Below are 22,577 nucleotides of genomic sequence, written 5' to 3'. Positions count from 1 at the left end.
TTGATGAGTGGCCGAAATGATAAATTGATTTATCAAATTGATGGATGATTGACTTTGCTTGGATCAACTGATACATTAATCAGCTACTTGTTTACTGGCCTGGATTCACTAACTTTGCCGTGTTTCGGGGTTGCAGGCCACCACTGATGGAATGTTAACAAAACTTCATGTTATAAGGGCTCCACACCTGCGTCTGCATAGTGATGATCTCAGGTTTCGCTGCCACTAGAGGAGGCCCCTTTTTAATATGTTTCCAGTCACATAATAATCCTTAAATGTTATTCTACTTTTACGCGTCGCTGTACCCTAAGCCAGCAGTAGTTCCTCTAACAGGAGGCCAAGAATAGGCAGAGGGGAGCTGCCAAATCTCCTACAGGGAATAGACATCTATCAGAAAAGAGGTCAGATGAGCCGAGAGTGACTGACTTGTGCTTCTTTTAGAGCCGCCGAGTGGAGCGAACGTTTCAGGTGGCTATTTCTGTGACAAATTGGCCACACAGCCAACAGTGTATCCTTCTCATCATGAATTGGATGCTGTGCTCTGTCGGGGTTTGTCAGAGTGTTGAGCACCTACTCATGTGGGTCAATCAGCACAGACACACTGCAGGTGTCTGGATCCTGAACCCTTGAGGACGAACAGGTCCTTCCGTAGATGGCGTTGCTCATTTAAGTGCAAGCCCAGCAGTGGGGCTCTGTCTCTGGGGTGAAAGCGCCCCGTCAGAGCCCTGACAGCCGAGAACGCTGATGGGCAGTGGGGTGGAGAGACGCAGTCCCTCTACCTCACCGGGGATCTGACCCAGTGGCAAAAGCTAGGAGGTCAGAGAGAGTGTTATCTATAGTCACTGCTTATTTGGCACTCCTCTTGCTTTCTTCACAACCCTGCAGTGTAAAAGCAAGTTTCTTAGTGTGCTTTAATATTTTAAGACATGGATTCAATCGGACTCCCACCATATTTCAGTGATGAAAAAGCATCAGTCTTTCACAGTATACTGCACGCTTTTAGGTGTTTATACCCTCAAAACCAAATTTGTTTTTGTTTTTTAACTTCGTTTTCAAATGCTGACATTTTATCCTAGGGATAGGCAGTAATCTGCGTGTTTGGTCACCGAAATCTGCTGACATTTGGTTTGGTTGCTAAATGACACATTGTCTGAGGCTGAAGTGCAGACTGTCACCTTTAATTTCGTGGGAATGTAGGCCAGACTGAGGGAACGGTGAAGCTGCGGGGCTTGTTGCATAAGTTTTAGAATTAGAACGAGATTATATTACTGATGTAAGTAATTAAAAAGATGCAAAATTTACTCCAAATCTAAACATAAACAGAAAAATTGAACCAAGTTTACCCCATCATTACTGGCACAGAGAGTGGGGCACGATGATTGGATATGTCTTCCCATAGTGTTGGCCGGGACTCAGTGTTGACTTCTCCCCTGAAGTTGTTATGTTTACACTGTTGTACCTTTGACCTTTTTCTCAGCTTTGGACCTTTTTTAATGCAGTTGCTAAAACGGGGGGGGGATTACTTTAATATTCACAAACCTGGCTGCCGACTATAACTCTGCCCATTACGCATTTGAATACCTCCTAGTACCTAGACAGTAATTGTGTTTGTCTGCTGTGTATGCAAACCGATATCTCCTGAGGAATAGGAGATGTAAAAACACACGGTGGCTGCAAAGTCATTGCAGCCAGCAGCTGGGCAGATACTGAGTAATCGCAGGGAGAGAGAGGGGGGCAACTCCACTGCCGTGACTCATGTTAGCCCAGTTGAGTGTGTGTGTTTAACAGGGCTTGGACTGTAGGCACAGTGAGGGCGAAACCCAGGATTCAGAATCTCCCTGCGAGCGCTGTTCCTTTGGTGAAGACCAAAGGCACTCCTTAGGTTTTCTTAGATGACTTTACCTCGATCAACAGGGGAGTCAACCCTGCAAACCCAGCAATCTCAGCGTGATCCTCCGTGACTCACTTCATTTCTCCTCCCTCACATAGACAGGCAGTTCCAGACGTGGCAATTGGCATCTAGTCATTCCCGCGCTGACAGGGTGAGACGGATACTTAAGACTGACACCCAGTGCTTGCGTGCGTGTGTGTGTGTGTGTGTGTGTGTGTGTGTGTTTGCGCACATGTGCGCGCGCACCACAGTCATCTCCACCAGCTGGCCGTGTTGCTGGGTGTCTGAGAGAAGTGGTGCCCTGGGACAAGCCTCTTAGCATGCCAATGGGTTAAGTCTGACCTGGCTTGGGGGGGGGGGAGGACAAGTTGAAGTGAACAAACAGATTAATCAGACTAGAGACTGAAGAAGAATAGGGCTTTTTGTTAAGTCAGTCACTGACGCAACCTTTTAATCACTACCATGAGTTCAACAGTTACTTTTGATAAATAGTAAATAAAATAAACAATAAAGGTTGTGAAAGGTTACATCCAGGGGAGACGGTTGAACACATCCTGTAGCTCAGTGTAAATTTTACTTGTATTTATTCAGTCTTTGTCATAGAAAGTGTGGTTTGTTCTGTGCCCGATACATGCGGTGCGCGTTTTGAACACGCCCTTGCAGGTAAGGGAATAGAAGGGTGTGTCTCGTGTCTACCAACCCTCAGGACAACACTAATTTTCCCATGCAGCACCACTCCCTCATCGTCAACACAGCCTGGAAAACCGTGGATGCCGGTTTCTCAAATGGCTGTTATGTAGAGGGCAGAAAAGTTGTTTGACGTTAACTGGATCAAGTGTGATACTCCGTACTTTAAGATCTTCATTGTGTCATGAGTCTGACACCGCTGCAGTATGCTCTTTGATTTAAAAGAAGAAAAAACAAAAAAAAAAAAACCCTGATCTGAAATGCAGTTTTTTTGGCTCAAAAGACATCTTGTTATATAATAGGTTTCTCTCTCAGTTGCAATATTGTCGTGACATTCACTAAACTCAAATCAAAGATATTCTGATGACGATAAGAGGACTGCAGTTTCACCACAATCTCATGTGAGAGATCTGAACAGGTGGTCTCTTAGCAACAACGTGCCATTATTCTTATGTGTTTCTGTCATATCATTGTGCTAAAGGACGTTCAGTTGGTGAAGGGCTGGAGAAGGCGATTGAGAGGGAAGAAATGGGAGGTCACATAATCTTTTGCAATTATTCATGCGTTTTTCTCAGACAGAGATAAAAGGGAGACGTTGAACCTGTCGTAATTGATGAAAAATGCTATATAAAAGGCCCATAAGTGGTCCAGTGTAAACCAGCCCTTTCTGCTGTATATACACTGCTGTGTTTTGTCCCTGTGGGCTTGCATAAAGAAGTTGTCCAGAGCCACTTGAATGGAAACGTCATCCATCGCTTTATTTACCTTTTTCTAGCAGTATATCACATCAGGCGCCACTTGCCATATAATATACGATTTAATGGAGTTTAAAATGACTTCGGCTCCCGAACATCTGCCTCCAGAATATAGTGTTTCAACAAGTTTATGCCTGCTGCTGCCCAGGGCATTGAAAAGATTGCCTTATGCACTGCGGGAGATATCATAACATTCATTGCCTGTGGAACAGCAGATTTGTTCCCTGTGCCTTTGACTGCGATGCAGAGAGAGGACTATTGCTCCACACACCCACCTCCTCTGCACGTCCGGGGGCGGATGGTTTAGAGACATTCGCTCTCCTCTTTTACTCATCACTGCTTTTTCAAGGACGGAGACTGAAGATACTCAGTGCTAAATCCAAGGCTACACTGTATTGACCGCAAAGAAGCTTTGTAGCTATCGCTGACAGAAAAGGTTGATTTGAAGTCACCTTGTTAAGATCGCTATCATCCATAATATTACTTGTCCGTCACAAAAAACACATGCATAGGGTTTTCCTTTGCTTTATAGAAAGCATTAAAATACTTAGTTTTAGGGGGTGGGGGAAAGAGGAAGAAGAAGAGAGGGCAATATAGATGGAGACATTCCACATCCTCGTTGAAATAGTCCCTAATTACTGTGGAGGGTGAAGGTGTAATTACACAGGCTGAAAGAGACACAGAGGCAGAGACAGAAAACTTTTAGTTAGTGCTGTGGCAGTGGACAGTGGCCTTACATTTATGGGTCATGAGCTACAGTTAACATGCCTGTGGCTAGCTTTAATGTATGTCTCTGTGGCAGATGCTGCTACTTTCAGTAGCAGTGGCCACATTGCACCACTAGGCTCGCTGAGCAGGCAACCACAGTGTTCCTCTGAGCCCCAGACTAGTTATGCTATTGTACAGAAAGTAGGAAATTTTGCACGCATACCCACATTTTGTGCCTTTTCCTTTTGGTGAGGACGTTTTCACCGTGGGAAACTTTGCCATTGGGGTGTAAAGTGACCAATGCAACAGACACACTTCTATGACTCTCGTTGTCCTTTTCAGTGTATTTATTTATTTTGTTCTCTGTTAATTGACACTATAGCAGGATGTGTATTTTTTTTTTCACAAGCTCACTGAGATGCACTAGCATGAAGTAAAAAACAGACGGGGAAAAATAGTACTACCTCCATGTTGCATTCAAATTGAAAAGACTGGAACTTTAGGATGCTTAAAAAAAACAGATATAAGTGCATTTTGAGTTTACATTTGTTGAGCACTAGAAACATGATTTTCTGTCTGTTTTGGACTGTGGTGAAACCTGAATGTTACAAGGAGGTGGTCAGCAGTGGGACCCTCACACATTTCATCCATAATTCATAAAAACCCTTTCTGGAAGCTTTAAAGCTGACATGCAAAATTCACCGATATCTTCCTCATCTGACCAGTTAGCGTAACCTGAACTGAAATTAAGCTTTTCATTGCAAGACGTGTTGTTTTTTCATTAGAGTGGTCAGTTGGAGAAACAACAATCTCTGCTATATGTTTATTACCATCCTGCTTTTGAGCAGAGTCTTTCACAATCGATTAGCGTTAGAACAATATATTGAGGGATCTGTTTCCTCAACCAAAATGAATGGGTCTTTTGCTGGCCAAAGAGCTAAAGCTAGCAAATAAGTCTGGGTCTTGGTTGCTGTGGCAACCAGCACTTGTGGTGGGTTACTTGAGTGGCTGATGCCTTGGCTGAGGGGGGGGGTCACACTGGATGCAGATGACAGCAAAGCAAACAAACAGAGTAAATAGTTGGTTTCTGGTGAGCAAATGTATTTGTTGTGCCCTGGTAGCAGGAGACACTGCAGATCGAAAGTGGGGGCGGGACGAAGAACCTGAGAGGTAACGTCTTTCCTCCTCTACTTAAGACCCCTTGCAGATAATTGTGGGGCCCAAGACAGTCATCAAGCCTCACGTCTAGTCGAGTTGTGATCGTATTTGACTAAATTGTGCCTTTTGGCTATAGCCATTTCACTGGCAAAAAGCAAAGCTCCTAATGATGTATCTGTTAGTCGCGGCAGAGCGTCGTGAAGAGACAAACATTTACCAAAGTGTAAATAATACCTCGCGTTCCAAGGTGGGAGGCAACTCCAACATGACAAAGCACTCGACTTCTGCATGATGTGGCATGAGGTGGTATCATTGTGTTGCCGATTTTGAGGAAGTTTACAGATGCAGCTTGAGAGTCACCCTCTTTATTGCCATATGATTCAAGATTTATATTGTTAAGATGCGTCTTATAACATGAGTCATGCTGGGCTCATGAACCATGATTGGATAAGCAGAATCACAAAGAGAATTTATGAAATCTTACTGATAGGAAACTGCCTTTCTGCCATTATGCTGTTTTCACATTTGCAAAAACAATACATTTACAAAAAGAGCAGAAGAATACAATTAATTGATGCCTTCATTCTGTATTGTGTTATTTGATGTGGTTTTACGTAACACTACAGAATTAACTGTCAGTGGAGTGCTGATTTTATTGTCTCGGTTCTCTTGAAAATTCTGCAGGTTCATGAGTTTTAACATGACTTCTGCGGCCACAACCCATAATCGGATCGGTGCTACTTCTGTGTTAGCTGAAATAATTAGTGCTTTATGATGCTTGCTAGAGCTGGACAAAGAATTCACCAGGGGCCAGGTTTTCATCCCCATAGTTTCTGACAGTCCACAGAAATAATTCTCATTAAGTTGTTTATCCAGGTCAAAGGGGACAAAACCTATCCCCCTGATTTTCAATTGCACTGGTAGATTTGAACTGTTTGCAGAGCATGAGCAACATAATTATATCTGTAACATAAGAGCGAGTCCAGAAACTGTCAGTGTTTACTGCCTCCACAAAGCAAGAATTGCCTGGCACGCTACGAAGTTATAAGAGGAACATCCTTGGTTTGTTTAATATAGATGTCTGACTGTGGGTGACGTGACTGAAGTGCAATAGTATATTCTGTACACTTCCATAACAAAAGAACACAGGAACTATGCAGTGTTCTCTCATTTCACGCTGTTGAAGTTTGCTTACTTCAACACAACTTGGAAAGGACACAAATATTCACATGGTATTCTTGGATTTGATGTTTTCCTTGGCTTCCACTGAAAGCACATGCTTTGCTTCCTGCAGGATTAGTAAGGCTTTAGGTATGCAAAACGGACAAACTTCTTCATGGCATCCACTCAAAGTGTATACCTGGACTTTGCTCTGAAACAAGCACGCGCCTCTCTGCGTGCTTTTTTTTCTGGGAGTACGTGTGTACTTTAGAACGTTCTCTAGCCTGTCTTTTAGATGTATTACAGTAGGAAGTTGGCTGTGTTCCCTTCACTTGCACAATAGCTCTGCAGTGATTCTTTAGACTCCTGGTACTAAACATCCTCAGCCCTTGTGAGGTCCCCTTGATAACTCACTATCTACTGTATTTTAGAAGGAACTGATTTTAATCTGTAAATCTAAGATTGTCGGATCTAGCAAAAAGTTTGCCACCACCCCTTTTGAGGAAATGGGAGAAGTCAAAACACTGACTTGTGCCTATTTTTGAGCTTGATCTTTAAATTATTTGGTATTCTCCTGGTAAATGTAATAAGATTTGGAATGCAACCTCTCACAAGTGGGAGTTGTCTTTCCGATAAAGCATACAAGTCTGACATTCTCAGTGATTGCAGAAAGAGGAATAGTTAAGACATACAAGCTAGTTGTGATGAGCTGTGACCAGCCTCTGTACCAAATTAACTCACTTGGGAGAGGAACCCAGGCAGAAGAAATAAACTTTACAGAAATAATGACTTTATTTATTTGTAGCTAATGTCTTGAGCACACATTTTCGTGATTACAAGGTCAATTTTAGAGCTGGTAACTGGACAAAACTTAGAAAAGTGTTTACTTAGCTTGTACCCTGGCTGTCCATGTTTTTCTTTTCAGTAAACATTCCACAAGTATTGCAACTAGTGTCATCCTTAAGGATCACATAATAAGATCAGAACATGATATGGCCCAAATAGCAGTTTTCTGCTTGGAAAGTATGGTCAAGCCTACCTCAGTGAAGTCACTTGGGCGACAATGGGATTCCCCCAGGAGAGTTAAACTGATGTGGTGAGACAGATCCTGATGTGTCCTGTCGCTGTCCAGTGTTCCTCATCGATTTGGTGAAGTCAGCCAGACAGGGGATTAAACTGCAACCTGACTATTTTCCCTTGGCAGAGTGGCTGATTGAGACCCATCATAAACTCGCAGTCCTCCTTATTATGAGAGAAAAGACTAACTCTAGGGTTGTCGTAAGTCCATCAACACATTATTCACTTTCTTTACATTCCTCCCTGATTACATCATTAGGCTTGGCTGCCTCTGCTGCCTGTCACCACATGACATGTCTTTATAGTCCACACAAATACAGTAATTGGTGGCTTCAGTGCTCATCCGATCCGGGGCATTTCAGGCCTGTGGCTGGTTGCCATGTAGAAGAAGGAGCGAGGAGAAGGGAGTGAGAGGAGGGCGATAAGGAACAGATGATGGCATCGTGGCTTCTGACTGTGCGTGATTCCCCCCTGGTTCTAATCAGCTGGTGTTACTTTGAAATTAACCCCTTTGCATGTCATTACTGTGTTTGTAGGTGTAAGTGTGTGTGTCTGTGTGTGACAGAATGGAACAGAAGGAGCAGAGGATGATGAGTATCCCGTAGTTTGAATCGACAATCTATTTCATATACACTGACCTTGTTTCAATTGATATTTCTACGCTGAGGAGAAAATCATTTGCTTAGGGCGCGGGGAGAAGATCATTTTAATCCGCTTAATAATGTTTTCCCTTATCTGCTGCCTTTATGCTTGTGCTCCCGACTTCTCCATATTCTTCCTGTCTCACCTCAGAGCACAGACGGGTGTCAAACAGATTTGATTCATTTTGTAGGAGACATTTCTTGCCCCTCTTTTAATTGTCTGCTTTCATTTTTGCACAGAGTGCTGATAATGAATTCATTCAGTCCTCATGTAGGCAGTCACAAAATGGACAAACCTCTCCATCTCCTGAAAGGAAAAGATGACACTTTGGCCGTGACATATTTCTTATTTTATTATTTCTTTAATTGAAAGATAATGCCGAGAGTGTTTTGAATAGGAAAAGATATACAGTACATGATTACGAACCTTCTGTTAGTAATTCTTAAAATATAAGATTATTACATCCTTGCAATTTTCTACTCAGTCACTTGCGCTCTCTCTCTCTCTCTCTCTCTCTCTCCCTCTCTCTCTCTCCATGTCACACAACTACAAGTGCCTCCTGGCCCCATTTCCCAATTAGCTGCCACAATTAGGATAACAATGTAGTACAAGAGAACTGGGATGACAAATTTAGCAACAATGGGAAGAGATGAAGAAAGAAACTACCTCACTGTTTTTTTCCCTCTCCACTTCCCCCTGGCTGCATGTCATTTAAAATGCACAGTAATTTATGTGTCTTATATAATATTTATACCAGTGGCTAATAATCTAATTCTTTGTGTAAAGTTGCATGTATGTTCTGTGTGTTTATTCATTGAGAGTGGGTTAGCGTGTGTGTGTGTGTGTGTGTGTTCAGCGCATGTAAGGAAGGCAGCCAGGCCTGTGTCAGCTACCTTTGGCCTCCTCAGTGGGAGAGTGTGCCGTAATGATGCTGCACCGGGCTTTTCTTTGTTATGCAATCCTCCCACCAGTTTGAAACACCACCACTCTTTATGAAAAGCCTTGTATTAATGTAGGTGTGTGCATGAGTGCGCACACATGCATGAATATGTGTGTGTGTGTTTTGTGGTGCGCCCATTCATGTGACCTCATCCTCATCAGCAAGATGCACTTTGCATCAGAATCAGGCAGAGCGGAGAAACATTAAGGAATAAACATTTCCTTAGCGAGGTCCTGAGGGATGCGTTAGTCTTTTATCTTCCCAGAGGCGGAGAGAGCAGGGATACCTTTTTATACGAGAGCTTTGTGCTTGAAGATGGGATTCTCCCCCAATTATGCTCCTATCCTTCTAGTAGATTAGACAGAGCCAGATGATAAATAAAAGGAGCTGCTTTAAACATGAGTTGCTGTTAGTTTGAGTTGCTTCAGTCTGCCGTTGCTTTGTGGTAGCTTTGAAATAGGTTCAGATAAAACAATTCGCTGACATGATGCCCTCTGTAAAAATGAATCAGCTGTGTATTCAAGAGTCTGTAGTACATTAATATGCTCTCTTTTTTGAGAACATTTTTTCCTCCAGGAAAGACTGTTTTCAAAAGAAGTTGCTCTCCAGAATCTCAATGTTTTCCTGAGAGCTGCCGAGCTGTAGCACAGTGGACCTGTTGTGAGTCCATTTTGCTTGAGGAAAAGACCCAGTTGGCGGATGAGTAGGAACTTAATAGGGAGGATGGTGACCTCTGATCTCAGCCAGCCGGTAGCCAGGGGAACCTGGATAACACCTGACCCGTCTTTTTCGCTTGCTGTTGATACTAACCTCCATTTTCACAACGACCAAGGCAATATTAAAACGTTTTATACACAATTTGAACAGGTTGGTATGCTTCCAAAATGCAGCAAAGTATATAAACAATCAGAGGTGCAATGATTAATTGATTTAGTCAATAGACATAAAATTAATTGGCAATTATTTTGACAGATGCCATTGTATGGTTCCAGCTTCTCAAAGATCTGATTCTTTTCTTTGTTGTATATGATAGTAAACTGAATATATTTCGCTTTCGGACTGTTGGTCAAATAAAACAAGCAATCTTAACAGATAACCCTGGCCTGTGAAATTTTAACAGGTATTTTTTCATCATTTCTTTCACATTTTGTTGACAAGAGCTAATTAATCGAGAAAATAATTTGTGGAATAATTGGTCATGATTGGTTTGTTGAGTAACTAGAGACAATCCCTACTCTGAGGCGTACATTATATGAAAATTTACACTTGTGTTGATTAACAGGCTGTATCATCAGCACAAGTGAACCAATCTAGTTACAAGCTATATATGATAGGTCCAGGTGCATCTTTTACTGTGGACTGACTGCTGCTTTTTTTTCATTGTGTCCCTATTTTTGTATTCCAGACCAGTTTTTGCTGTACCGGCCTCAGATGCAAGCAGTTATGGAGCGGCGTAGTAAAATAGTTACTGCTGGTAATTTAAGTATCAGTGGTTTATGTCTGACTCATTGGTATTTCTACTGTAGGTGGGTTGTGCTGCACTCAAGCCACTTGAACTAGGACTCCTGATGTGTGTATGTGTATGTGTGTATCCCATGTATAGACCTATCCAAAGCTTGGCTCTCATTAAAAAACAAAAGAGAGACAGCAAGATGAAGGCAAAAGCAAAAATGCTGAGGTCGGACTGAAGATACGAGGCATAGGATTTTCAGTATGAGCTGCTGGGGTTGTTTCAGGTTGACACCGGTGGTACCTTTGCCATATTATTCTGCCACAGAGTGGTTTCAGGCTAGAGGTAGATTATTAAGTGTTCTCCTGCAGTATTGATGGCTTGTGTAGGGAATGCTGCTGCAGCAGTGTTGTGGTTGTCTCGCTGTCCCCTGGCTGTTCCTGACTCGCTGACTGGGGACCGGCTAATTGGAGGGAGCATGATACTGGGAAGGGAAGGGAGTGTAGTGAGATACTGTATCACTGCAGTAACAAAGCATAGTGCTGCTGCCATGACAAAAATCTTCTCAGTTTCTTTTCATAATGACAATGAGATCGTCGTCTTGTTATACTGTACTGTAATGATATAAGGACATAGCAACGTATATTATTGTAGTAAGAAACTTTTCTCCTTATAACAAGTTAGGTAGGTATGTAGTTACAACAAGGATGGCAGCAAGGATAGCAGCACAGCATTTATTTCCTTCATGCAATAATCAGTGTTATGGCAATAATTTTAAGTCTAGATGCTGATGAGTTATGGCCAGCAGCATCATATATTATCCGTAGAATGTACACTGCTCTTCTCTCTTGTGGCCATAATGAGCCTTTGTGTCCATCATCTAATGCTCTATAGGGTAACTATATGCATCACTGTCAATGCAAATTTAACAGTCACTTTGTTTTTGGTGCACAAGTTCATCTACCCACTCCTCCACCACCATCATCCACCCCAGCCATTCCTGCCCTCTCCCACCTGGACTATTTCTCACTGTAAGAGGGCAGGATGTGGGTGGAGAAACCCACTCCTGCCCTCATTAACATTCAAGACAACCACTGAGTGTGGCCAAAGGTTCTGTCGATGGCTGTTAAGTTTGTATGAGGCAGATCTTGTGCCGCTGAGGGAGGTTTGTGTATGTCAGAAAGAGAGAGAGAGAGAGAGGCATAAAGTGCAAGAGAGAATGAATAGAACAAGGTGAAAGTCTTTCTTCTCTGCCCTTGATCCCACTGTGCTTATACGTGAAATCTCCACCTCCCATCTATCTCTTGTTTTTCTTTCAGACCATCATGGAGCAGTTCAACCCCTGCTTACGGAACTTTGTTGCCATGGGGAAGAACTATGAGAAAGCCCTCGCCAGTAAGTGCTTTTTTTCCATTTATTTTCTCTGTGCTCCCTGTTTCGTTACAGATTCAGGCACACAGCCAAGCCAGCACTCCGTCTTTCTATTTCTCTTTCTCTCTTTCTCCATGTATGTATCTATCTACCTGTCTTTCCTTTTGACTCTAAAAAAGGACAAAGTTAACCCTCCTGCCAAATGAGCAGGCCTTGTCATGTGGTGCACAGCCTCTGCCATAGCTTCTACACTGTAGTGGAGGTGTACTCAGGGAAACACAAAAAGACTCTAATCTGATGCAGAAGTGAGGGTAGCTCACTGTCAGCAGTCAAATTATTAAAAAGTAAAATGTGAGGATGTATGGTTTTTGCACCTTAAACACTTTGAGTGTCGTACTTTTTTTGGCCCTCTGACTTGGTAACATTGTCACAAAACTTTTCCCCCAATATGCCCCTCAACCATAACACAAGTTAGAACCCCCCCAGTCCAACTAATCCAGCAATTAGTAGGGTTTCTCCTCCCTCCCCACGCCTGCACGTCTTTCCCCTGACACACACAATAACTAATCCTAGCCTTCCTGTAGGTAGGAGACAGGCTGGTAGGGACTCACTGAGCCATTAAAGACCCACTTTGTAGGATTGGCTCGGCCCAAGGGGCTCAGAGGCTCTAATTTGCGGGGGCGGTGGATGGGAGGACACGCTTCCACCCATATGGTACAATCACGGAAATTATTCAACACCAGAAATGCCAAAAGGGCTTCATGGGTAAGCTTGCTAGAACTGGAAGTGGTCACGTTCCAGGTTTTTCAACACAGCAGTCAGCTGCTGAATCTCACAGCACTTTGATAAGTGTAAAAGGCCTGCAGCTTGTTATACAAGTCCCCTGGCAGCATGAAGAGGACGATGCAGGTACAGGAAACAATGATTGTCCTGATTAAGAAATGAGCGGTTCTTCCTCCTCTTCTCTGGAGTGAAGGATGAATGATGGATCAGTAGCTCTGAGATGAGCCCCTCCCCTAGTGATTGTCTGTCTGCCTTGCAATCAGAGATCCAGTAATCCTCTCCGTCTGTCGCTGTGAGCCCCTCACCACACATTTCATTAGATAGAAGTAAAGAATCTATATAGATCCGGCTTATCCACTCAGCAACCCTTCAACCGCAAGCACGCGTGCACACACACACTCACACACTCTCTCTCACACGCTACAGCATCAGCGTAAGCAAGAAGAAAGTGTCCATTGCTTGGAGATCTCTTTGAAACTCTGCTGTAGCTCCCACCATCCTGCTTGCACAACTCCCTACCACACATATGCAAACTCGCATGTACGGACACACAACCAGACACACACACTCACACACACTTTCCACATCAAGCAAGGCAGGAGTTCTGTTTTCCAGAATGAAGAGAAATCAACCGTGATGCTCTGCGGGCTCTGCTCTCACTTCTCAGGTGTTTCCCCCAGCAAGAGAGGAAGGAGGAAACATAAACCGTATTCTGCCGTTGACTCAGCTGTAATTGGGATTAGCATTAGCATATGTCCCTCAGCCTTGGAGCAGAGCTGCGAGGCCTGGGAGACTTCCTCTATCGCAGGGCTGCATCTGTCTGCTAGAATTAGCCCGCCCCTGCCAGGCTATTGTTGTAAATGTGTCCCTCACCTGGCAGCTGTCTGCAGGCACAGGGCCATCTGTCACCTGGACCGCTGTTGAATTTACCTCCGAAAAGCAGCGGCCATTATTCACTGGAGATGGGCTGATTGGCAGTCTGTATGGCAGTGGGGCAGAAATCACTGGAAGCTGACTCTGGCCCTGTGTGACCTTTGTTGGCCAGCACAGCAGCAGTTGGAATAATAGGGGCTGAGGTGATTATTGATCTGGGCAAGCAGGAGTACTCTTGATCTTTATTTAGTCAGTGAGAGAGAAGAAGAGATAGGGCTGCTGATTAGGATTAACGCCACAGATTGTTTTTCTGTATGCTAAAGATCTAGAGCAGAGGTCAAGCATTTTGTGCGTATGTTACTAGATGTACGTTGGTTTGCACAAACTTGCACATTCATATTTGTATACCTTACATGTGACAACTTATTTTAGTGACTAAATAATTTTATATCAGGGAGTAAACAGATTATTTTGAGCAGTCAGGTAACACCGTGCATTTTAAGGGCCATTACAGTTGTATACCTTGTATCGGTGCTAGAGGGAAAGTTATTTTACTCGCCCCCTCTATTGAAAGTCGCGGTGCAGTGTCGGCCACATAGCCTCACACGTGAAACAGAAACTTCCAATGTTGCCATGGGGCGCCCCAGCAGGTGGAAGCCTTGTCTATACAGGTGAATGAACTTTAATCCATCTGTTAATAAACAGTCTCCCCAAGTTACAGTTTCAACCCTGCTGTCCAGAGTTCAGAAATATTGACTCAAAAGGATGAAAAGGAATGGAAGACGGAAAAGGCCAGGGGTGGTTAACAGCATGTGGTTAACAGCACGACAGTGCTGATTCATTGGTGGGACAACAGTGTTTTCTCAGAGCTATTGGCTGGAAAATATTGATTTTTATTGGCCCATTTGATCATAAAAAAGAGCCCAGGGGTGAAGAATGCCGCTGTGCCTTTTTTGGACTCCCAAGTGGTCCACCTGATTTACCACACACTACCACCCAGTTACTCTGTGCCAGACTCATGTAAACATCTTCCAGAATGGACTCAAACACCAGACATTTAAACATACACACAAGCGTGATGTCTTGATAGACTCACTGCAGTGTGTGGTACATATGTCACCAATAGACAAGCTGTTAAAATAAGTACCAAAGTAAAAGTTTCCAGTTGTAACCTTTTTTGAGCTATATTGATTAATGCTTCACTGGATTTTGTATGTAGAGGACATATTCTTTAAGCAAAAAGAAAGTCCTTTTAAATATTTAAACTTAATTCTCACATACACCTTGGGGTTATCACAAGCCAGCTTTTCTTCTCATTATAACCGAGTGTGAAACAAAACAAAGAGATTTAGCGGTTGTGTAGCTTACCCAGTAAGCACAGATTTTCTGTCGGAAAATAATTTCCTCTTTGCAATCAAGCATGCGGAACGCCAACAAGATGATGCTGAGTAATTACGTAGCAGCAGCAGTAAAAGCATCTGAGGAAAAGCAGAGGTAGAAGGAAAGACTATGTGAAAGTAGGAGAGATCAAATATTTCTGCGTCACTGGCAACAAAGATGTTGACTGAGTTTACACAAATCTTAAGTGTATAATGGTTTGTATTTTCTAATTTGAAAGGACCCACTGTTCTCGTAACTTAATAATTATCCTGCTTTGTTTTTGTTCTTGATTCTCTTTGCTCATAGATGTGACATTTGCTGCCAAAGGCTACTTTGATGCTCTGGTCAGAATGGGTGAACTGGCCAGTGAGAGTCAAGGATCCAAAGATTTGGGTAAGTGACTGACAAATACCTGATAACCTCCTTGTTGTTTTTTTTCTTTTTTTTTCTTGTTTTTTTGGGGGAGCTTTTTCTCTCTTTTTCTGTCTTGGTGTTGGCGTCAGTCACACTGACCTTCTGTAACAGCATGAGTTCTTTATACGGTTACATACACACACACGTCTAACATCAACATTAACTAAAAACGTGGCAGGGGGAGCCAAGTCGCATTCAGAGAGTGTGTGGGTTGATACAGGAGGCGTTTTTTAACTAGATTTTTACTGAATCATTTTAGTCCTAAAGCAGTTTGATGTTACATTGTGTCGTGGAGGGAATAACTTTTTCGGAGAAATGTCATCTGAGAAAGAAATAAGTAACCAAGATGAGTGCAGTACTGTCAGCACAGTGAGGTGGGAGCTGAACATCATTTATTTACAACGGTATAGACGATGGCAACATGTTGACATCTGAGCTGAAGATTAGATTTTAGAAAAGCCTTTTTATATGACTATTAGGAGTTTGCCATTTTCATGTGTTTCCACTGTAATATGTATTGACACTGTGTGGAAAATAGCAGACGTCAGACGTGTTGCACCTTATGTGATGTGTGTATGTCATGTCAATTAGGTGTGTGTGTGTGTGTGTGTGTGTGTGTGTGTGTGTGTGTGTGTGTGTGTGTGTGTGTTCTGGTTACAAATATGAAGGTCAATTGGCGAAACAACACCTGGTGCTCTCATAGGGAATAGTTTCCTAGGTGATTGGTGTCTGTGAGTGTATCTGTATTTGCTGTCACCAGCCCGTGGGAAATCAGCTCCTTTTTGTAGAGATTCCCTTTGCACTGATTGTGCTTTCGACAGCTTGATCTGCGTGGAAGTAGCTGTTGATTTGACGGGGCCTTTGTTGCAGTGGAGCTGAGATCCAGTTTGGGTTTCCTCCAGCCCAGCCAACAGGGACTGACATGAAAGTGCTCTCAGGATGTTTTATTCAGCAAGCGGCCCTCTCACTCCCTCTCTCTCCATCTCTCAGCCTCTATAAGGTTTTCCATTGATTCCAAAGTTTACAGCAGTACCTCCGTGTTGACCTGAGCAGCGCTAACAGTAGCGAGCTTTTCAAAGCCAGACATCCTCAGCACAACTTGTCATGAAAAGAGAGTGAAATGTACTTGACCTAAGTGACAGCTGATCTAATCTCTTCTTGCACAACACAACACTAACAACAAGGAATTCTCCATTATTTAAAAGAAAACATATTGTCAGGCACTCTTACATGTGTGTTTACATTTCTGTGTGTGCTGGTAGGTTAGTTCACTCCCTGTTATTGTTGCACATATTCACAAGGGAAGTAAAATTGTCAGTTTTGGAAACCGGGCATATATAGTGTGTGTGTGTGTGTGTGTGTGTGTGTGTGTGTGTGTGTGTGTGTGTGTGTGTGTGTGTGTGTGTGTGTGTGTGTAAGTATATCAATGGACTGGAAAACCACTTCCATTTTCAAAAACCCTGCCTGGAGGAAGATCTGCAAGGGACTGGATATTTGAAATGACTCATTCTTCTGCTCAAACAATTCCTCTTGTCTGTCTATATATCTGCTGTAGCTTGATGAACACAGACCAAAAAAAAAAAAGACAAAGACTGATCACTTTTGTGCAGTTGTAAGTTGAAAAAGAAAGTTTGTGATGTAGCTAAAGGTATTAGCGCCTTGTTGTTCACTGTCAGTGTCGAGTACAATATACCAGCTACACCCAACACTCTCCTGCATACCAATGTGGTGCCCAGGGGAAAGATCGGTGCTGTTTCATTTTCCAGCAAACTGCTTTTTTGACTTTTTTGTCCACACCCTGAGGTCGATGCCAGTGCTATTGACCTCCTGTCTGATCATGTGCAAGGGTGAGCTCGGCGCTTCCTGTTTGATTAGTGGGAGTGCACAGAAATATCCACAGATTGGAGGAAAAGAGAGTACTGGAGGTTAGCTGCACAAACAGCGGCCTGTGCGCTTAGTTTGACAACACAGAGAATATGAATGTAGATATTGGTTGAAGATATCAGTCTTAGTCTATTTGAAGAATAAGCTTTTAAATCTCCCTTTTATTATTAATCTTGCCTGAATCGTATTTTTCTCAAGGGATGATGCCATGCGAAATATTTGAATTGTTTCTCTTTAAATAAAGTGCATAAATAAGTAACTTAGTGTCTCAGTAGCTGATTTCACCTGCTTTTAATGTCTGTATTGATGGAGATTTTAAAAAATAACCTCCCCACTAAGGTGATATTAAGGCTTGAGGTTGATATATTTTGGATCTCTCCGGTCTCCCAGGGCTTCAGACTCAGTTGTCATGATTGTTGCTTGCTTGCTTGTCTGTCTATTTGAACTCCAACCAGGCCACAGATTTGAAATGCCTGGCTCCAGTAACTGATAGAGATGGACATGAATGTAAACTCAAGCTTCAAAGCATCGTCTTATGTACCTGAGTGACTTCATAAACCCACCATTAGTGATTTTCCACACTTGTAATCAATCAGATCATTTACATGATTGATCAGTTGGCATCATGTCATTTTGAGCCGGCTGATTGTCCTGAAGAGACAAATACCAACTTGTTTCTATGGCCTTTCAGTATGAAAGAGGTGCAACACACTCTTGTTGCACCTCTTTAAAGCCTGTTAATTCCATAGAGGCTCAGTAAGAGACGGGCTACAAATGGTCCCACCCACACACCTAAGAGTCGGCAGCTGCTCTCCGTTTCTTTCTTCCTCCTCCCTTTTTCTTCCTGACTGTCATGCACGCGCACACACACACACACACACACACACACACACAGACACACAGCCACACGCACACGCACAAACACACACACACAGACACGCACATACAAACATTATGCTTAAAACAGGGTATGAAATTACCTTGTGATATAATGCCCTCTGTTGATGTTTTCATTATCAGTACATCAACATGCACTATACCCTGGCTTAATTGAGTCAATTCATTCCCTTAAAACACAGGAAATCCACCCATGTGTGTACGATCCATATGTGCATGCATGTGTTCATGTCTATTATACTTACGTGCTTGTTTGCATTTGCTGTGCATAAATCTCCTGTTATTTCTGTGTGTTTATACAGAACGAGTGCTCTTTTAATCCACTTGTGTATATCTCTGCCGAAAGAGACGGAGTCTCTTTCTCTCACGCCAGCCCCACTACTCCTACACACACCCTCCCACATATCCTCCTCTGGTTGGGCTAATCATCGCCTGTCACTTTGCCACCCACACACACACACACACACACACACACACACACACACACACACACACACACACACACACACACACACACACACACGTGCATTCACAAATACACACACACATGCTAACACACCCACCTGCTCTCCCTCCCTCATTCCCCTCTCTTTCCCTTCTCTCCCTCCGTTTCTGCCACCCTCATCTTCTATTATCCCTCTTCATGTAGAAGGAGTGAGTGCTTATTACCTTGGTGACATTATTGGCTTTCCACCCCTTCTAGGGAAATACAGGAAACATAGGGTTTGTGGGGCTGAAGACATTTATGACAATCCTAACCAACCAGTTCTGCTCCATTGTTTTTATATTCCTCTCAACTAAGAGGCTTGTTATTTACCACCAAGCCTGTAGCCAAGGAGGCAATTCACCTCATCCTAAAGTCTTAGTATTTTGATTTGTCATCATTCCTAGAGCTCCTTTATCTTTGTAGTGACTGACAGAAGCCCAACCAATCAGCCAACTTTGCTGTTTTACAAAAAGCTTTGCATTCATATATTTTAGAGTTTGATTGCCAAAAGTATGGAGAGAACAAGAAAAATACTGTTACCAGGACAAATTAGAGCAGCTTTGTAGAGATGATTTTTTTTTTCTTTTTTTTTTTTCTCAACAAATCAAGATTGATCACATCACCTAGATTATTGATATAATTTGTTTGAATTAATTTAAATGAAACCCCTTATCCTATACTAAGTTGTATAAATAACGTGATGTCTCTGCTGCCTTATGGGCACAAGCTAATTTCCCTGTTAGGCGGTTGCCTTTTACAAAGTCAGCAAACAGCCTTACCTTTATCCATGATTTTTCTAGTAACGGTGTTGAATCCAAAATGTTTGCTCACATTATTTGTCAAATATTTTGGTGTCATGATTATTCATTCAGTGTGGCGCACTAGTTTTCTCCATTTTGCATTTGGTAAGAAAAAAAAAAAAAAACGATAGCCCAGTTACCTGATAGCAGGGTATGCTAGTGCACTTTAGGAACACCACCCTCTGGCCTACAAGGCACTTTGTGAATAAAATTGACAGCTCTCCAACATTGCTATCAGAGTACACAGACATAAAATATATTATTTTGATATAATCTGGACAAAAACAAGACCAGCAGACCTAAAGTTATTATAAGATCCAATTTTATGTATGTATTTTCTTTGTCCTACTTGTATATAATGCAGTGGCGCAACAGAATAGCATAGCTGATACACCCTACATACTGAAGGGAGATAGGTCTCTGGCTGCGGGCCTGTTTTCAGACTCGCTGGTGTGGTCAGCCTGTTCTTTTAGTGTCCTCAGGTGAAGTAGAGTTGAGAGCTGCTCTCTGCTTGGCTGGGTGTGTTCCACAGTTCTGTCCTGCATGGCTAGTGTTTCACTGTTGGAAGAGTGAAAGTACACAGTACTAGCCTAATTCTAACAGAAGTATAGAGCATAGACATAATATATTATACTGTACTAAATTGTATGTTAAATTCCAGATGGCTTCCCTTCATCCTGCCCTCTCGTTATAATAAACTCCCTCTCAACCATTTGGCTGAATAGTCTGTTTTTAAGAACCTTAAAAGGAATGTGAAGTGTTTACAGTCCAGCCTCCCCAGCCAGAGGAAATCAAATATCTTTCTCCCCTCTTATTGACTCCTGTGGCCTTGCTAATTGCCACATTTTAATAACACACACGTATGATTCAGCACAAAGACTTGTCTCTTGGGAAATTACGTGCATTAGGGAAAAAAAAGAGGCCATATTAAACTGTACTCAAGTAATGGATAGTTTAGGTTGCTACTGGGGAGAGGGCACAAACACCTCATAGCCCTGAGTAAAAGGTTCACATGGGGAAAAGGAGGCTGCAAATTGATGTAGATAATGGATCTAGGACATAAATGTTAAATTTCTGCTGGTAAATGGATGCCGTCTAAATGGCTAAATGACCTGTCTGTTGTTAAGGGCGGAGGTTAGCGGCGGCGGATGAAGTGTCAACTCTGGCTTGCTGCATTTGAATGAGCATCCATGAGTACACATACTACACGCATGCAGCTCTCTCTCTCTGTTTCCCCTCTCCGTCTCAGTGTCTTCAGTCTGGCCTACCTCCCTCCTCCTCCAGCACCTGTCCCTGTTTAAATGAGAGCAGAAGAGCTCTTTTCTTAGCCCTGCGCCACCATCCCAAGGGCCCCTGCCTTCTCCTGCTCTATTTCTGAGACACGCACTGCATGATGGGAAGCGGGTGGCCCCCACACTCTCCAGCTACACACTTTCACATTGCCCTTCATTTGTTCGTGGCAGTGACATGTGCCGAAGGTACGCTTAGATACAGCTGGGATGGACATGGACAGGACTGCACAACTCTCTCTGTCTCTGTTTACTTCAGATAAGCACACACACACTTACAGTGCAGTGCACACCTGTCAGAATAATCGATGTATTTACGTACCGCACTGGTTAGGTTGCAACAACACAAAGCACCACAGTCAGTGCCATGCTAATGTGAAAGTGTGATCAAACCAGTGTGTCTTCATTTTTGGGTCATCTGGTATTGTGATGTATGCAAATGTGCATTTTGTAGATGTGTGGGTTTTACATATTGTCTTTCATGACTATGCAAGAGCCTCTGAAGTCATTTGTATAGTTGAAAAGAGTGAGATCTGATGATGTCCCGATTTTTATGATATTAAACATTATACATATGTGCTGTGTTTTGCATATGTCCAGTGCTCTCGTAGGATAAGTGTATGTGTGGACCTAAACTCAACCTGAACTCCAGTCTAATAGTGGCAGCAGCAATGTGTTTGTTTTTGTTTTTTTAATCCTGCACTTTCACCATTCCTTTATCTACTTTGGAATCAGTTAACATCTAAATTCTGGAGACAATCTGCACACTTGCATGTTCATCTCAGCGTGCGCACAAGCATACATTATTAGGGCCATACAGTATTAATGACATTTTCCCTGGATGTTACCGCTGTGACACAAATTTTAATAGCTGGAAGAAGCTTCTTAAAAAGTACATAATTCAGTTACACCTAAAACTTGTATGAGAAGTAAAATACCTTTTAAAGATAAGATAATCCTTTATTAATCCCACAGCGGGGAAATTTGCAGTGTTACAGCATCAAAGGGGATAGCGCAATAGAAGAGCATCAGTAAAATTAAAAATAAGTAAAAAGAGGTAATTAACGAAACAGGTAAAACAAATACAAAAGTAAAATAGAAATAAGCAAAATAAACATAAAATAATAATAATTAAGTAAACAGACTCAACCGTTGAAGTCACATTATTACACATAGGAAATATTGATATTGCACATGGGTGGATTTGTCAGTTTTGTTGTGAGTGGTATATTGGGGGCAGTTGTCTGACAGTGGTAGGGAGGAAGTTCCTGCAGTATCGCTCCTTCGCACACCGTGGGTGAAGCAGTCTGTCACTAAAGGAGCTGCTGAGTGCTGTCAGAGTGCCCTACATGGGGTGGGACATGTTCTCCATCAGGGGCGATGTCTTAATCATCATTCTTATTTCTCCCACCACCTCCACTGGGGACCAGTGTGCAGGATTTAGTGGCCTCTACCAGTGAGGTTGCAGATTGCAACCAACTGAATAACCTTCCCCTCACCCCTCCCTTTTCAGTCGTGTAGGAGAACCTAGCCCACCTGGCCTTCAGGTAACATGGAAATGCGAAAGACCTTCTCTAGAGCCAGCGCTTGGTTTGTCCATTCAGGGCGACTTTAGAAACATGGCGTCGCAACATGGCAGGCTCCATGGACGAGGACCCGCTCTCTATGTAGATATCAAGGACTCATTCTAAGCTAACGAAGACACAACGATTCTTAATTTCAGGTGATTATACACTGATGAAAACAAAATTATGGTTATTCAATATCTGCCAATAGATCCCCCTAAATCCTACACACTGGTCCTTTAAATGGAGTAGAAAGAAAAACATATTAGTTTTAGTTCTCATATTTTTTTGATGTGTGACCTTATTTGCTGACTTAGGGCTCTTCTCAATGGCAGAATACAATACAGACCTAGAAAGCTGTGTGA

General features: G+C 42.7%; 1 protein-coding gene across 6 annotated transcripts in view; it reads left to right on the top strand.

Annotated features, from left to right (window-relative positions):
* baiap2a (BAR/IMD domain containing adaptor protein 2a) overlaps nt 1–22,577 on the top strand; it is a 50,827-nt gene that overhangs the window by 1,084 nt on the left and 27,166 nt on the right. For all 6 annotated transcript variants that reach the window (XM_040123859.1, XM_040123862.1, XM_040123861.1 and 3 more), the window contains exons 2-3: nt 11,789–11,864; nt 15,183–15,269. In XM_040123859.1, coding sequence (XP_039979793.1) covers nt 11,789–11,864; nt 15,183–15,269 — 163 coding nt within the window. The remainder of the gene's footprint in view (nt 1–11,788; nt 11,865–15,182; nt 15,270–22,577) is intronic.

Source organism: Xiphias gladius, chromosome 3 (genome assembly GCF_016859285.1).
Source record: "Xiphias gladius isolate SHS-SW01 ecotype Sanya breed wild chromosome 3, ASM1685928v1, whole genome shotgun sequence".
NCBI classification, from domain to species: Eukaryota; Metazoa; Chordata; class Actinopteri; order Istiophoriformes; family Xiphiidae; genus Xiphias; species Xiphias gladius.
The sequence above is the reverse complement of the archived record's forward strand: the minus strand, read 5'-3'. Positions and strand labels throughout refer to the sequence as shown.